Here is a 17,203-nt window from a genome sequence, read left to right as displayed (position 1 = left end):
TGTACCTGAGGTCAGAAGGTACCACTGCCATCATCCCTGATCTTTAGCTCCCTCCACAGGTTCTTTATTAGATTCAAGTCAGGACTTTGGCTGAGCCGCTCCAAAACATTAACATTTTTGTCTGCTAACCATTTCATGACGGTTTTAACTGTGTGTTTCAGGGAACTAAAACCTCCGCTGTTGTCCAAGAACACATTTATCTGCAAAACGCTGGCTATTATTGCTGAGAATCTTAGTGTAAATGTCTTTAACATGATGCCATTTACTTTCACTAGTTTGGCTATCCTATTGGCCGAAAAACATCAAGTTCCCACCATGACGGTTGACCCCGGAGACGGCTACAAAACTGGCCAAACAATTCCATTTTACTTTCATCTGACCACCAAATAAATAGACCACAAGTCCTCTTCTTTCCCAGATCAGATTTTGCAAAGCCTCCTGGGTGATCCTTGGATTCGATTCTCTGCTGTTGCACACTCGGCCTTGCCAGTGGAGGTGTAATTTTTGATCTCCTACCAAGTCCTCTGGCCACTAGAACTTGAAGGCAATTAGATATAACCTTGTGGTCCTTTCCTGAGTTGATAGCAGTTAAAGGTCATAATTGAGCTTTTCCGCTTTAGCCATGGCTACCACAAGCTAACTTTGGAGAGCCGTCACTGTATAACCCCTGATGATTTTTTTTTTTAAAAACAGTTGTTCCCAATTAATCAGGGTAACTGGATGCTTCAAAACAACAATGAATATTAAGAGGGACCCATCTGGACTCCCAGATATTCAGTCCATATATACAGAGACAGAGAGAAAGTAAGAAAAAATTGTATTTTAATTGTCACACAATGGGTGTTGTGTGGTTTAGTCTCTGAGATGTATGCTATTTTATAAACAAACTGAATAAGGACTATCATTTGTCGTAAAGTCTGTTTTGCGCTTGACTTTCCAAGCCAATGTTAGCTTAGCATTAGCTTAGCTTCAGTGCAATTGTTTTTTTTAGGTCTTTCAGAACTTTATTGGCAAAAATATAGACGATCAAGTAAACAAAGAACATTATACAGAGCATCTCTACACATTGGCTTAAATTTTAGTACAAATTAAGTTTGAATTGCCTTACAGTTAATTTAAAATAATTTAACAAAAAAAGATTAAAGCATTGGTATGATGTAGGACTTCTTAACTAACTTTTGGTGTTCTGTCAGAACAGCATACTTGTCAGATTGGCATACATTGCTCTGATGTGCACATGCACAGCGGAGAAATATTCCCTCATTTCAATTTGAGCCGTCAGATCAGAATACCGACCCGCAAAAACGGTATTTGATTACATTTTTGTAAAGAAAAAATTATTTTTGACTGTGCTGCTATTTTATGACAGTATACACCGCTAGACACAAGTGAAGTTTCAGGGATATTAAGAGAAAAAGTCTCAATAAATGAAACAAAATTACGCAATATTAATTTGACATTTGTGGAGGAATTTGAATGTGGTTTGATTTTTTTTTATCTTCTTGTGACAGAACATCAGCATTGATTTGAGATATGGCGGCACCCTATGACTGCAGTAAGGCCCTCTTGGGAATAGAATATAGGGAAGGCTGCAGAACCTTAAATCTTATGCCAGACTCTTGACTTGCAATGGATATGTATAATTTGCTATTTTATGTAAAATGCAACGCAGAGCTTATGCTTTTGCTACAATCTGTCACATATAGTGTGATCCACGTCTGTATCCGTTTCTGTCAGAAGAAACATGTTGGTCTTGTTAAAAGATTCCTTTACGAATGTCAACATGTGAGATTTTATATTTGACGGTAGCAGCTTTGCACCGAGCCACAAAGCATCCAGAATATGTTGCCGTTAACTGTGACTGCGAGCTATGGCCATAAATCAGTGGAACGGGATGCTCTGAATGCTGCTCCTGAAGGACAAAACCGCTGACAAGTGGAAGGTTATTGCACATCTGCAATAAATGATCAAATAACGCGCAATCATTCAACAATCAGCAGATTATCTCGCCTTCTGCAAACCTTTGTTTGGGTTTTCCTCATAACAGTTGATGTTAATTGTATGGTAGCATTGACAGGAAAATGCGTTCCTTGCCTACAGCTACACATCCTTCTGATTTCATATGATTGCCTCTCCTGGAGGCAATCATATGGGGATGGGAATTGTTAAAACATGCATTTCAAAAACTAATACAGACCACAGTTTGATGTTTGTGGGGAATGTTGTGTATGTGTGTATAATATATATATATGCATATACACACACATACTGTATATGTGTGTTTGATGAACATGGATAAGAATGTGAATGTGTGCCTGAGGGGGGTTATTTCCAACTAGATGAAGATAAAGCATCCCAAACAGCTGGAATCAAACAGGCTGTATAATCTAAACGTAAACAAAGCTTTGTAAATTTGTCTCATTCAACAATGAATCTATTGCCTTTCCAGGAAAACAATTAATCAATCAAATCATGAAATCAAACAAAACATCTAGTCTTATCCTCTGATGTGTCAGTGAACCGCAGCTGTCTATGAGGTTGATGATTTGCACTTAACCGCTTTCCATACATGTGCACAGGCTCAGGAGTCTACATCTTAAAGACCTTTTCATTCATCCCCATCAACAAATCTGAAGAAGTGTAATACAGTAAAAACTCTGGGAAATTAATGTTCAACGCATAATTTAATTATTTAATACTCTGTAATTACGTAGACTAGCTAAGCAGAGATCAAATACCTCTGATGTGCGTAAAAAGCCTCAACATCACAACAGTATGCTTATTATGAGTTTAATTCCATGGGATTGCATCTAAATGTCTGCTGCTGCAATGAAACGTCTCATTACCAGGAAGATCCTGGTGTCTGCTTTTAAGCAGTTAAGATCTGCTCAGCGGATGACTAATGAATAAAAGTATTTCCACTTTGACATCGGTGTTCATCAGATGCTCTAAAAATGAAGGAAATCAAGTATTGGTTATGCTAATATTACGTTCTGTGATGTTTTGTGGGGTGTTTTGTAACAGAGACTTTTATCAGCGTTCAACCTGAGACTCACCCTGCTGCCTTTCTCTGGGAAGCACTTGCACCCTCTGCTGCAGTCCAGGCCTGCACATGGTTCATCGGACGTGCCGCCCTGTAAGAAAGGGAGATAAGTCAATGTCGGGGTGTGGACAAAATGAAAAAAATTCTGTACTCATATTCAACCTGTCGAGTAATTAAATGAACGGCTTGAATTGTTTCCAAGATATAATGTGTCTTAGAAGGTTTTTGTACTGTAAGGGTGAAAGTAAGATAAAAGCAAAGGAACCAAGAAAAAACCTGCCAGCACTCGCGTTTACTAACTAATCAGTAACGGAAATTAAAAAGTGTCCAGAACGGGAACCAGAAGTCCCATCAAACATCTAAGTGAACATCTACAGCCACTGACGTAAGGAGCAAACATTGGATGAGAAATTCTCCAACCTGATGCATCCCTGACAAGGAGAACATGGTTAGGTTTGTATATCTTGAAGGACACCTCAAAAACAATCGGTACATTTTTGGGCATTTCAATGTCTAGCAGGACTTAAAGGGGACATATCATGCAAAATCCACATTTTTACCCCTTAAATGCATTTTATTGTCTACTTGGAGTCTCTGTTAGTGCAGGAAATTTGAATGCAGTCTGTCCAGGTGATGCGTAGATATCTTCATATTCTGTTTGGGTCATATTGTTCAAGTTGTTCAGCTTTCTCTGTTCTCTATTATGTTTTTTTTTTCTTTGGCCACAAATTAGCTGTCAAAGCTCAACAGGTGCAGAAGCTACAAGTGGATACGTGAAAATGTTGTTGGGTGTATTAACCCACACAATTCATTACACCATTCCCCAGCATGCTACAAAAAAAAAAACAAGTGGAGTGGAACGCTCTGTGACCTGGAGGGGGGCGGGGTGTGAAGCGGGGTGTGAAATTAAAGCGTAGCATTTTGCCCCACATTCCTTAAATTAATCCAAACTAACCGCAGGGATGTTTATCTGTCTATAAAGACCTTGATCAGTTTGTACGTTGATGCACCTTTTTGAGTTTAATAAAAGCCAGATAACGAACAGAAGCACACGCTTTGAGGAACAAATATAAACAATTTTGTTATCGCTATCGAGGAATCTGCAACACATTTCAGATCTGAATCAGCCGAAATCAGATATGTAACTTAAATATCTCATGCTTCAAATTAAACAGCATTTACAAAAAAAATCAGTTTTTTTTGGACCACTGTTGGAAGTAGCCTCGTGAGACCATCCTGATCTCGCGAGCTTTCAAGGTTTCACTCGCAGATCAGTCTGGCTACTCTCCATTAAAGAAAATTTGGAGCCGTTCACCAAACGAACGTCCAATCAGCGTTGGCTTTGAGGCGGGTTGAGGTGTGATGCAACGAGGAGCGACAGTTCAGTCTAAAGAACATGGCGGCTTCAGCCGATGAAACTAGCGTTAGCGGGGCTATCGAGCAAGTTTTATCGGAATTACAGAGTATTTCTTTGCTGAGCTAACGAGCCTTTACCTGCAGCAGCAAGAGTAGCTTGGCTTGTGGTTGTGTTTTCGTCGTCGCTCTGTTACGAGCGACCACGAATCTGATTGGTTTATTAGCCCGTCTATCACCAACATAGGCCAATCAGCTAACCAGTATTTTCGCCCCTTCCCAAAATTACTTCAACGGAAGGTTTCCAGATGGATATGCGGAGCAAATCTATCTGGCAGAGTCAGGTAATGTTGGAAGTGCAGGTTAAGCTAAAGTACTGAGTTTGCTGCAATCTCCTATTTTTGTCTCTAGATGTCACTACATCCCACATTCTACAGAAGAACTGTAACTAAATGCCCACCTTTGCTATTATTTTGTTACATTTCTGTGAAACTTCTCAGTGAATGATCTAAGTGACTTCCAACATAAGTAAAAAGAAAGGAAAGTTTGACCCACACGATTAATGTGTTGAAAAGACACACTCATACCTTCAAACTTTATAGCCTAATGCATTTTAAACCCTATGTGCACTGCAGATTAGCACTGAGTTTAATGGGTGGCATTCCACAGGTATGTATCCTGAAAAAGATTTCTCACCAACGCACCAAAGAACGCCAAAGAACGATATAAGCCGACTTCTGAGTGAAATCAGCTTACATACACGAGGCTCTTAAAACTTCAAAAACTCCATGCATGTGTTCACATGTTTGGTGTTTTGGTCTGAGGCTGAAGGGTCACATGGGGTGGGTGGATATGTCCTTTTAGTAAATTTTTGTCCACATGCCTCATGACTTGTATGAATATAGAGATGTCATATAGCAGGATCATTTGAGTCTTTCCCTACGGATCACACATGGGAATCTCGCCTGACCTTGTAATGTGATTAGTGGATGAAAGGCGGCTGGTGGTGGAATGACACATGAGAGAAAGATGGGGGATATGGGAGGTAAAGAGGAACAAGGGGGCGTCAGGTGGGGTCTAATGGTGGTTAGGAGGACAGAGGTGGACGAGGACACAGCATGCAGGGCAAAGCCGACATGGAGGGAAGGCTTTTCAGCTCATATGACAGCAGTCTTGGTGCCCATAAGCTTGATAATAGAGGTCAGGTTGCTAGAAATCATCACCTGGTCTACTGGGTCCAGACAGAGTGGAACGGGGGCCCTGGGAAAGTATGGCCTTCAAGGCGAGGTCCTTTAAGAATATTCACGAAGAATAATGACCATATAGAAGTCTATAGAGGTATAAACACACATTTCTGAAGGGTTTACAGCTGTTACGCAGTCTAAATTAAACCTGTACAGTGTTGGCATTAGGTCTGCACCATGGTCAGTTTATCAGCGAGAAGAAGATATGAAAGAGAAAGAAGCCGAAACTGAGGGAAAACCAACAATATGGCACACAGGACAACAACCAAAAGTCAATTAGCTGGAAGCATAAAATTAGCAAATTTGGGTACGGAAGAGATTAAAAAGACCGTACCAAAACAAAGACGAACTAAACGGCTAAAACGCTAGAGAGAAAAAAAGCATGAAAACTTGGTGAGACCTATGTGAAAGTACTTTTTCCAGTTCGGGTCAGTGACTTAGCCTCGTGAGACCATCCTGATCTCGCGAGCTTTCAAGGTTTCACTCGCAGATCAGTCTGGCTACTCTCCGTTAAAGAAAATTTGGAGCAGTTCACCAAACGAACGTCCAATCAGCGTTGGCTTTGAGGCGGGTTGAGGTGTGACGCAACGAGAAGCGCGACAGTTCAGTCTAAACAACATGGCGGCTTCAGCCGATGAAACTAGCGTTAGCGTGGCTATCGAGCAAGTTTTATCGGAATTACAGAGTATTTCTTTGCTGAGCTAACGAGCCTTTACCTGCAGCAGCAAGAGTAGCTTGGCTTGTGGTTGTGTTTTCTGATTGGTTCATTTGGCCCGTCTATCACCAACATAGGCCAATCAGCTAACCAGTATTTTCGCCCCTTCCCAAAATTACTTCAACGGAAGGTTTCCAGATGGATATGCGAAGCAAATCTATCTGGCGGCGTCAGGTTATCAGTGACTAGCAGTAAAGTAAATTTAAGTGTAGCATTCTCCCCCACATTCCTTAAATTAATCCAAACTAACAGCAGTGATGTTTATCTGTCTATAAAGACCTCGATCAGTTTGTACGTTGATGCACCTTTTTGAGTTTAATAAAAGCCAGATAATGAATAGAAGCGCAGGCTTTGATGAAGAAATATAAACAATTTTGTTACCGTTATCGAGGAATCTGCAACACATTTCAGATCTGAATCAGCAGAAAATCAGAATTGTAAGGTCAGATCTCACAGAAAACTAAGATAATATCAGACAGACTTGGTTCATGTACGCTGGTTTGAGCTGAAAGAGCACTTTCAGTTCAACCCTCAGGCACGTTGTGGCTACATTACCACCCTCACCCCTTTAATCTACTTACTTTAACTTAGTTCCATGAGTGATTTACAGACCTGAAAGAAACTAGATCGGGCGAGGCTGAAATCTTTGTCTGATTGTTGTTACCATTACAGCGGATCAGGCGGGACAAAAAAAGGGACAAATACCCAGGAAAGTGAACGTGAGCTTGGAACAAAGAAAGAAGAGAGAAGGAGGGGAAAGGTTATCGGAGCCGTTCTCATCCCCTCAATTCCTCCGATTACATTCAACGGGATGCTGAATAGAGATTCAACCTTTGGCGCAAACACAACGGTTGAATTCCTAGGTGCTCCTAGATGTTGGGAAGAAATAAAAGCAAAAACCAAAAAAAAAAAAAATGGTTTAAAAGCAGCATAAATACATTCTCAATGTGAAACAATTTATTGGATGTTTTGTCTCCAAGGTGACCAGAAAGTACATTTTAGAGTCTCCTAATAATTTCAAAGCACGAATTCTGACACATTTATTATTATTCATTCAGAGCGAGCTGATTCACATTAGGGTTTTTTTAGTTTGATCTGAAGAATCCTTTGTTCTGGGATATAATCCAGCCTCCACCTGAGAAGGGTGGAGATGCTCTGATCCACATTCAGTTTACTCCTGTCCACACCCAGAGTTGAAACTGGTGGATTATATTGGGCAACAGATGCTAAAGCAGCGCCCGAGGGAAAACCTTTTTTTTTTTCTCGCAGGTAGAAGATCCATGCTGGGGAGGTAAATTAGAGGTAGAAGAGCTACTTTGACAACTACATTCAAAAGTTTGGAAATGTAACGGTTTAATCCAAACCTTCAAGGCCCATCCTTCATTGTAATATCATAGTGGACTAAAGCTTATAAAGAGCGCAGAAAAACAGCACACGAGCTGCATTCTTCAGCCGAGAGAAAGGCTGAATCACACTCATAGGGACAATGGGCTGAAAAGCTCTCCTTTAACAATGTGAGTGACACTTGATCGTCTCCAGCATATGTGGGAATCTATACACGTCAACGGTAAAACTCAATGTAAAACAAAACTTGAAGGAAAAGAGAGTCAGCTCTCCGACTATGGCTAAAATACGCGTCCGTCACCATGTCTTCACAGAAACGTGTGAACGCTGCTGACGTGAGAAAAGCAGATTTGTAGGTGTGGACTGAACTATATGGTTTTCAGAATCTTTCACAAAAAGAGCGAGAAAGTGTGGTTTGCATTTATATGCAGCTTTGTAGGACTTTTGCTGCAAATACAGCAGCAGCAGCAGCAGCAGCAGCAGCAGCAGCAGCAAGCCTTTTGGGATGTGTTTTTTTACTCTACCAGTTTTGTGCATCTACAGCCAGAAATCTTTAACCCAGGCTCATGGGATGCATTCAGTTCAATTAAATTAAAAAACAACTTATTAGTTTTAAATGGGCGTTAAATGTTGCAGTAACTCAAACTATCCAAGGTTCTTCAAAGCGTCGATATATATGTTTATGGCTGTGGACAGGAAATATCTCCTCTACTGGTCTGTACTACGGTGGATTTAAGGAACCCTCTGATTAAAGACACTCCATGGTAGTACAGTCTTGTAAAATATGTCTCATGAGAAGCGTGTCTGAACGATAATTGTCATTTCGCCATAGATTCTCATTTGGATTTAGGTCTGGACTTTGACTGGGCCGGTGTAGCTCTGGCCGTATGTGTAGGGTTGTTGCCCTGCTGGAAGATCAAGCCCGGCCTTCCCCAGTATCAATTCCTTCACAGCCTCTAACAGGTGTGTGTTTCCTAGATTGTCCGGTAATTTAGCTCTAACCATGTTCACAACATCTCTGACCATTGTCCCCAAAAAAATTCTACAAATTTTCTGGATCCCAGACACATATTGTGGCAAATTTGTTATTGATTTTACCTTTGCTCTTCTTCTAAAAATTACTTTTGTGATGTGCTAAAATGAATCATCTTGTAGACAGGTTCCATGCTTCTCTGATCAGCGCACTCCTTTTCCAGCCCCTTCAGGTAAAGAGGAGAGCGGGTCTTGATTGCTTCCACTTCTACCATGGTCTTTCCATTCTTAGATGTTGGAGTGATCAAAGCTCTGTGATATTTTTCCAGTTTGGGAGGTAGCGTTATAAACTGACTTTGCTTTAAGCAGCTCTCTAAATTCCTCCTTGAACCTCTCTGCTGTGTTCCTTGGTTTCATGGTGCTGTTTATTCACTAATGTTCTCTAACAAACCTCAGAGGCCTTCACAGAACACACTGCAAAAGGAAACTAAAACTAAGGATGATTTTCTCCAAATGTATTTGTCCTTGATTGGAGTAGGCAAGTTTAAATGATTTTAAAGACTTTAGCTCTTAAACTAGGAACAACTCATCTCCATCATCTTATTTCAAGTGCAGTATATCTAATTATCTTATTTTAGGGGTCAAAATACTCGTTCCATCGGAAAATAATCTTGTTAACCTGCTCAAAGCAAGGACAAATACACTCATTTCAAGAAAATTCTACTTACTTTTAGTTTCTTCTTTGTAGTGCAGCTGGATTTATACTTCAAATTACACATCCATACATCCATACATCAGTTGTCTATAACAGCTTAATATGCGGAGGGGGGAGTCCTATCTCAAGCAGTCATTGGCCGAGAGGTGGGGTACACCTTGGACAGGTGTCAGTCTGTCACATAATTTACACCCAGGTGGATATTATTTAATAAGGAATTTCTAAAGGCAATTATTGGATTTTATTCAGGGGAATCAGTGTAAAGGCGGCTACATAGAACTGCACAGCAAACCTTTTTAGACTTTTATTTGCAAAATAATTGAATAAATCATTTATTATCATCACATCGCTGCACAGTTATTCGTTAGTTTGTTTTGGTCATCAAATCCTCTCTCCAATCCCAAAACATGGAATTATGGGATGGTGTGATAAAATGTGAAATGGTTAAAGGTCTGTACATACTTTTGCAAGGCACTGTGAGAAACTCAATTCATTTGCACATGTGTTGCTTTGGTTGGAAGATTTAAAGGTCACAACATTCCACAAAAACAAAAAAAAATCCAATCATATTTTGAGCACATTTCTACTTCCAAAATGAGCGACTAAACACGCTCATTTACAAAGGTGGGTTCTTTGCCCACATCATCACATCTTAGATTCTGTCAACTGGCATTACCCAGTTATTCGCCTTTAAGCCTGAGACATTATGTTTGAATCAATCTGTGCTGTTTGCTCATACTTTACTGTCTAAATACCTTCATGTTCACATGTCAATCTGTGGTGATTTACAGGCCTGTGCAATACATGCATCCTTAATTCTCACGACTGTAGGTAAGGGAAGATGTCTGGACTCGCCCGTTCATTCCTCTATCCGCAGCCCAGATAAGGGTCTGGTCAGACAGAACACGGCACATATTGGCCCTCCTTAGGCTTTACCGCTGAGGGAACAGGGCCTCGATAAGATAAAGCTTTCTTAAAGAACTTTACAAACTTTGTTATGACGGCGGTGCGCAACTTGCAAGGACCAAAAGGGATGCAAGATTGTGCGGAAAATGCAAAACAACTTCTCAAGCAGCAACAATAATAAACACTCAGTCCCTCCTGTAGTGATAAACCTTGATAATCTCACCTTTTGTAAAGACATCCCACTTACTTACCGGGTCACTGGCTGCGCTTATTGGGATATATTTTCTACGCAAAACTGCAGAAATTCCCAAAAATACTGAAATACTAAAACCCAATTTTGTAAAATCCCATGCTTGTTTATTATTTAATCTATGAGAGACTAAGAATCCCTTTTGTCTGGGTTTTGACGAACGGGGAAAATATATATATATAAAAAAAAAGACACAAACTGGACATATAAAAAAGTAAGAGAAAATTATCTTATTCTAGTGTTTCCCCAAGGCCATGACACCCTGGGCAGTGTGCCATACTGCTTAGATCAAAAGTGATACTTTATATGACCGTCATTCAACAGGGTTGCTTTAATGTGTCAGCAGAAGTTTGACAATTCAAAAATAAGAAATTAGTCATTTTTTAACCTGTGGTACTAAAGAACAATGCAGAGTAGACAGAAAAACAAGTTAATGATCTACCTGATGCCACTGAACCAGTTATTGGTATTAGCTTTGTGATTTTATTCAGTCAAATTATCAATTTCTGTGAAATAATGTTGACTACGATGTCTTTAGAGTTTTTTTTCTGCCATGAAAGTTGTGTTCAAAACATATATGTCTCTTAGTTTCTAAGCTAAATTTGACCTTTTGCGCTCTTTAAGTAAAAAAAGTAGGAATGTATTTAATGTGCAGCACGTCAAACAGCATGTCGTCAGCCACGCGGTGCGAACCTGTCGGAGTGAAAGGTGAATTTCACCAGCCGTCAGCGAAACTATTATTGCGCTGATTACTGTCAAGTTCTAACAACTAAACATGCATGAGACGTGCTGGCCAATGGGAAGATTAGAGTCTTAGATCTTTTTTGAGCCCAGGGATAATGTTACGTTACCTAAAGACATGAACTTTATGTTCACAAAAGCAGCTGTTTCTGTAAAGAAGAAGCTCCAGTTCTATTTTTTTTTGTTCCGCTGCCTCCCTTTTGAGATTAACCCTCAGCCTTGTCTTTCATATCGCTCAAACTCTTCCTCCCTCTTTGGGTCTCCTTCCACCGGCTCCATCTGTGACCCTGACATCCACCGCAGGAGATGAACCAGCTGTGTTTGGGACTCCGGAGCTCCTCGTCTGTTTATTCTACACGGCACACACGTACGACCGGCGGCTGTTTGTCCGCTTTAAGGGGCAGAATCGCCGACAAAAACCTGAGCACGCATCCGCACCCATGACACCGCTTTGAGCTTTATATGGACAAATGATGTCGAATGTGTGCCTGATACGTATATTTTTCCGGAGCAATTTCAGATATCTGTATACGTTAACCCTCCCGTGCATTGCTTTGTGGGTGTTCTGCTGTCTTCAGCGGGCCACCCATCTGGAGCGGGACCATCTATATAATAGCCAGACGGAGGAAACTTGTTCAGCTAAAGTGGATCCAAACAGGATGTCGCACAGAGCCAGCTGAGGCCGCTAATGGCTGAAAGGAAAGTAAACTGCCGTAGCTTCATAAATTACAATCGTTAACGTGGAGTAATGCTCATCATTATCAGTAGATTTAGAAGGTCACTCATTGAACAATTTACTAAAACCTCTTTATATGTTTTCTTTCCCGTCTAAAAGGATCACCAGTGACATTTCTTTAAATGTGTTCTTTAGAAAACATTGTGCAAAACAAAATGGGACTTGAAGCTTTCTCTTACTATTGTAGACTATTGTAAGCTACATTTTCAAATATCCATTGCAGTTTGCTGTTCAGCTTGCTGTGTCTGGCTGTCCTTGTTTGTACCCACAAACCCGGCGTATAAAGTTATTTCTGATTCTGAAAAAAAAAAAAAAAAACACACACAATTCCTGATCTGCAGCAATAGTAACATTTATCCATCCATAGATTGGGGGTGGGGTGTCGGTGCCTATATCACTCACTCAAATCTCACTGAAATGGAGAGAGTCATGTGTTTGGACTAGAGGAGGCCAGAGTACCCCGAGAGAACTCACAGATCCACAGGGAGAACATCGGAGACTCAATGCAGAAAGACCCCAGGCTGGGATTTGAGCCCAGAACCAACAGTGCTACCAACTGCAGCACTGAGCAGGGTGCAGTGGTATCAGTAACTCGTATTTATATATGTTTGCAAAATTGCGGTTCACAGCCAATTTTTATTAATTTATTTGGAAAGCTTGTATAGAAGCAGACGATGGTACCGAGGCGTCAGTGGATGGTAGTCAATCAACAGACGCAAGCTTAAAGATGAAACATGTTTATACAACAACACTTTTGCTATTGAGCCGTGGATGCACTGAAACACACCTACAAAGTTGATACTTCTTAAAATAGTGGTTAAGTGTTTTATTTTCATTTGAATGTTGGGAAACACTTCAATGTCAACGTGTACAATAAATGATAAATACTTCTACGTACAGTCATAGAACATGAGTGAATCTAGTGCCAAGCGCGCCCTCTCCCCGAACACTGAGGACCTTCAAGTAGAAAGTTCTCCGTTTTACGCTTCACGTTACATAAGATGGGAGTCACTCAAGTGACCGACGAGATCTGGTGCATCAAAGCAATGTCTTCAACGGGTTTTCACATGCCAGTGGCTGATCAGTGTCTGAGCAACATGGAGAAAAGCATGAAGCATTTAACATCTTAAGAACATATCTGTCTCTTTGTGTTGGCTCTTCGGTCCAGACCTGCCCACCAAGAACATGTCAACCATCTCGTCACACCCAGATTTCTGTCAGCTATGAAAAGGTCATTTAATATTTAAGGTAAGTGTGTATAGACGGTAATATGGCAAGAACGTTCCAGGTGCGAGTCTCAATCCATTTAAAGCAGCTGTCATAATGTCCTGACGGGTGGATGAATATTTCTCCACATAAGCACCCAGAATGACAAAATGATTAAGTAGGCACGCAGAGCTTACATAACGTTGCGGTTTGTGAAATGGGCGATATGGCTCCCCAGCATGGGCGCCCTTGCCCCGGGGGGGCTTCACGAGCATTAGACAAATATTAATTCTTACAGTTGCTCTAACCAAGGTTTCTTCTGCTTGTCTGCATTTCCAGTCAAATATAAGAAGGAGCAGCCTTGTGTTGCCCACAGTGTACACATGAAGAAGGCCGTTCACAAGGTTGGTGATGTTTAACGATGCTAAAAGAGCTGTTTCACAGTTTTCTGCGGACCTTGATCACTTCCTGTTCAAAATCGAAACACCTCCGAGTGATTAAACGTGGACGGGTTAATTCTAAACTCAGAGACTCTACTTGTGTAATCACTGGCCAAACTTGGCCAGACTTTTTTTTCTTTACTTTAGAATTGCCACAAATCAATTCTAAGTTATAAGACTCTTCAGTAAATGTAATTTCCCCTGCAATAAATAAACCCACAAATGTCTTCCCTCTAGGAAGCTCACATATTAAAACCTGTGTTTGTTACTACACACACAAACACAAATCCTTGTGTAATGTACATAGTGAGGACAGTGCCTTAACTTCTATAGACTTCCATTCATCTTCAAGCCTTTTTATGCCTAACCCTAACCATAACCTCAACCATAATTGACACCTTGGTTCTAAACCCAACCCCTAGCCCAGAAAAAAAGTGACAACCTTTTTTTTGGTCCTCATGTTACTTGGAAGTCCTTACTCTACTAGGAAAATTAGAAGAAGAAAAATCTCGCTCAGCTGCAAGTACAACAACACACACACACATGCACACACACACACCCAAATCCCTGTTTCTGTTTCCTCTGGCTAAACATTCTGGAGTCATGATGGAACAGAGACAACGCTATTAGCAGGATTAAGACTCTACCTGCCTAGCCTTGTCTCCTTCATGCCATCTTTTCCCTCCCCCCCCCCCTTTTTCACAAACTAATTTACACACTTAAAGGTAACAATTTGAACAATGTTGTTATGCCTTTCAAGAACAAACAGTGAACATGTACATGGCACATAGCTGGGGAGCTGAGGTTGCATGTTCTCGCTAATGCGATTCACACGATTTACGGCCCAGATCGTCAATTCTCCTACCTGGTATGTTAACCCTCAGGCACAGCCAAGAGCAAATACTTCAGTCCCCCTTTCACATGTTGAGATCATTATCCATCACACAGTTAGGAGGCGTGGTTTGTGGCAAATTTATTCTCCAGGAACAAAACAAGCCTTAGATATTATTATCCTATTACTGTAACTACACTGCACGGTAAAGAATGAATAAATAATATATATTTTTAATTATTAAAATGCATGCTTTACAAAATGTCTTTGAGACTTTAATGCAACACTATTCAATAACTGTGGTGGTTCTGTAACATAACCATGAGAATACAACTTTGACCTTACGCCAAAGGTAGACCATGTTAGTCTCCCTTTGGTGTAAGGGAGACTAACACATGTTTGTCCTTATCTTGATATCATATTATTGTCCAAATACAAAGACCAATCCTTGACAGAAATTAGCTTTCAGTGTCTAAGTCTAGCTGCAGATTTAGATTAGTGCATGAAAATAGTACCAAACAACCAGGCATAGAATTGAGTGTCCCATTGAACAAGCATGTTGGGTCAAGACTGGTCGGCTCAGCAGCACAGAAACATAGTTTTAAAGTGATAAGAGAGAGAAAAATGAGAAACATCTAAATTCTTATTTTCTTATTCAAATTCAAAACAGAGATAAAATGCAGAATGTATTGAAATCTCCATGAAAACTCAAATATTTGGGAACGCCAAGTCAGTCCAGCTCAACCATAAGAGTCAATGACAAAGCAAAACTTCCTTCAGATCTCCAATAGTTCAGTTGTGATTGATCTCATGGACTGTGGTGGTAACCTGTGAGCAGCTTTATAACCACTAATGATGTAATACAGGTGGATGAGTCACGCTGGCCCAGACACTTAACCAAGACTGCCAGGTTTTAAATAGAAGCAGCTTCTTCTCAATGGCAACACCAATGCAAACAGCCACCCAGAAATTGCTTCTCTCAAACTTCATGATAATAAGTTGATAATCGGAGATGTTACGTTCAATGGGTGAGACGGGATCAACCAAAATAAACCGTGGGTATTTGTCAGAACTTGAACACAGACAAAGAAAGAGAGGAACACATGGAGGTGCAGGATATTTGTCAGATGGTCATAAATCACACAGAGACAAGCTTTAACAGAACCACCTGACTAATAGAGATGAGGAGGAATTAGATGCGAGTCATCAGTTTTGATTATTTGGTACAAAGTAAACACCGTTTTTTTTTTAAGTGTGCAAAATATAAGTAAGCTGGAACAGCAAAGGCAATGCGTGGATCCAAAAAGGTGCAAAATTTGAAAGGGGTGAGCTGACCCAGAGCTTGAATCAACACGGGTAAAAAACATCTGGTATTCTCAACAGTGTAAGCAACAAGGTTTTTGTACTATTTAGAGGATCAAACTTCTAGATTTTTGGGTGAATGTTTGGACCTGTGCAAACATGTGCAGTAAATGTGCACATGTTTGTACAGGTACACAAAAACGAGCAATTCTAAACATACAAGAAAATCTAAACTTTTCTGTACAATAAAAGAACAAACAACGGTAAATTCTTAAGTTCTCAATAAGTCAGTGAGGTAAACAGATGCAGCTATAAGCCAAACATGAAGCTTGTTTGTTATTTTTTTTTCTCAGTGGAAGTAATGGTAAGCTTTTAGAGTCCTGATTTGAATCTAACTGAGAATCTATGGAGGGAGCTCAAAATTAGGGTGATGGTAAGAAGGCTTTCCATCCTCAAAGATTTGGAGCTCATCGGCAAAGATTAATTATCAAAACACCAGTGGAAGCGTTTAAAACAGCTGGTCAGCAGCTGTAAGTATCCTGATAAGAATTTTACCGTTCCTCATTAGGAAGAATATAAATATTTTTTATGCTATCTTAAAAATAAAATGTGAATAAAAAGTGAAGTTATGGGATTCAAGACATATATTCCTTTTATATTATGTTCTTATCTTTTGAGAGATGTCTATCTTGTTTAATTTGTTGTAAGTGTTAATCCAAACCTAAAAAAGAACATTTTCGAATTTTCAAGACTGCATAGGAATGACATTTCTAATTAAACTGCAAAATGTAATGTTTTGAAATAAAAACAGAAATTTCAGTTTTGTCTTAAATGGAGCATCAAGTTAGAGCTCTTTTCCCAGACTGCTTTCACCCTCCATGTTTTTCACTGAGGGCATTTATTACTTTGATAAATCGATTATTTTCTCAAGTGGTGATACTTGATATGGATTCGACCACACAAATGTTTAAGCAGATGTGACAGTATGTGACAGATTGCAGGGACATTTTCTTACCACAAAGCTTTAGACCGAGTGCAGTAAAACTAGATTATGTCACGAAGGAGTGTTTAATCTTTGAGTTGAGTTATCAAAGCATGGCAGCAAGCCAGAGCTTCCTAGGTGGATGCCATAAAGATAACATTTACAATATAGATTTGGACTGTAGTAAGTTGGTGAACTTTAAAAATAACAGTAGCTGGAAGGTCTGGTCATTAATCCAATTATTTATGGGAAAGGGTTGAATTGAATAAACTATACAGCCCAACTAGATAAACAGGTAATCTCTATGTAGTCACATATTAGTTCACTGGGGAAAAAGTCCCACAAATTGTCCAATTAAAACAAGTTTTCTAAAAAAAAAAGAAAAAAAAAAGAAGAAGTTTATTGATGATCTAATTTGGTCC

The 17,203-nt window shown here is 40.0% G+C and overlaps 1 protein-coding gene across 5 annotated transcripts in view; it reads right to left on the bottom strand.

Moving 5' to 3' along the window:
• The window catches only part of col4a6 (collagen, type IV, alpha 6), a 142,094-nt gene that overhangs the window by 65,182 nt on the left and 59,709 nt on the right, over positions 1-17,203 (bottom strand). For all 5 annotated transcript variants that reach the window (XM_021322772.2, XM_021322771.2, XM_021322773.2 and 2 more), the window contains exon 4: positions 3,057-3,134. In XM_021322772.2, the coding sequence (XP_021178447.2) occupies positions 3,057-3,134 (78 nt within the window). The remainder of the gene's footprint in view (positions 1-3,056; positions 3,135-17,203) is intronic.

Source organism: Fundulus heteroclitus, chromosome 14, assembly GCF_011125445.2.
Source record: "Fundulus heteroclitus isolate FHET01 chromosome 14, MU-UCD_Fhet_4.1, whole genome shotgun sequence".
Classification (NCBI taxonomy): Eukaryota; Metazoa; Chordata; class Actinopteri; order Cyprinodontiformes; family Fundulidae; genus Fundulus; species Fundulus heteroclitus.
The sequence above is the reverse complement of the archived record's forward strand: the minus strand, read 5'-3'. Positions and strand labels throughout refer to the sequence as shown.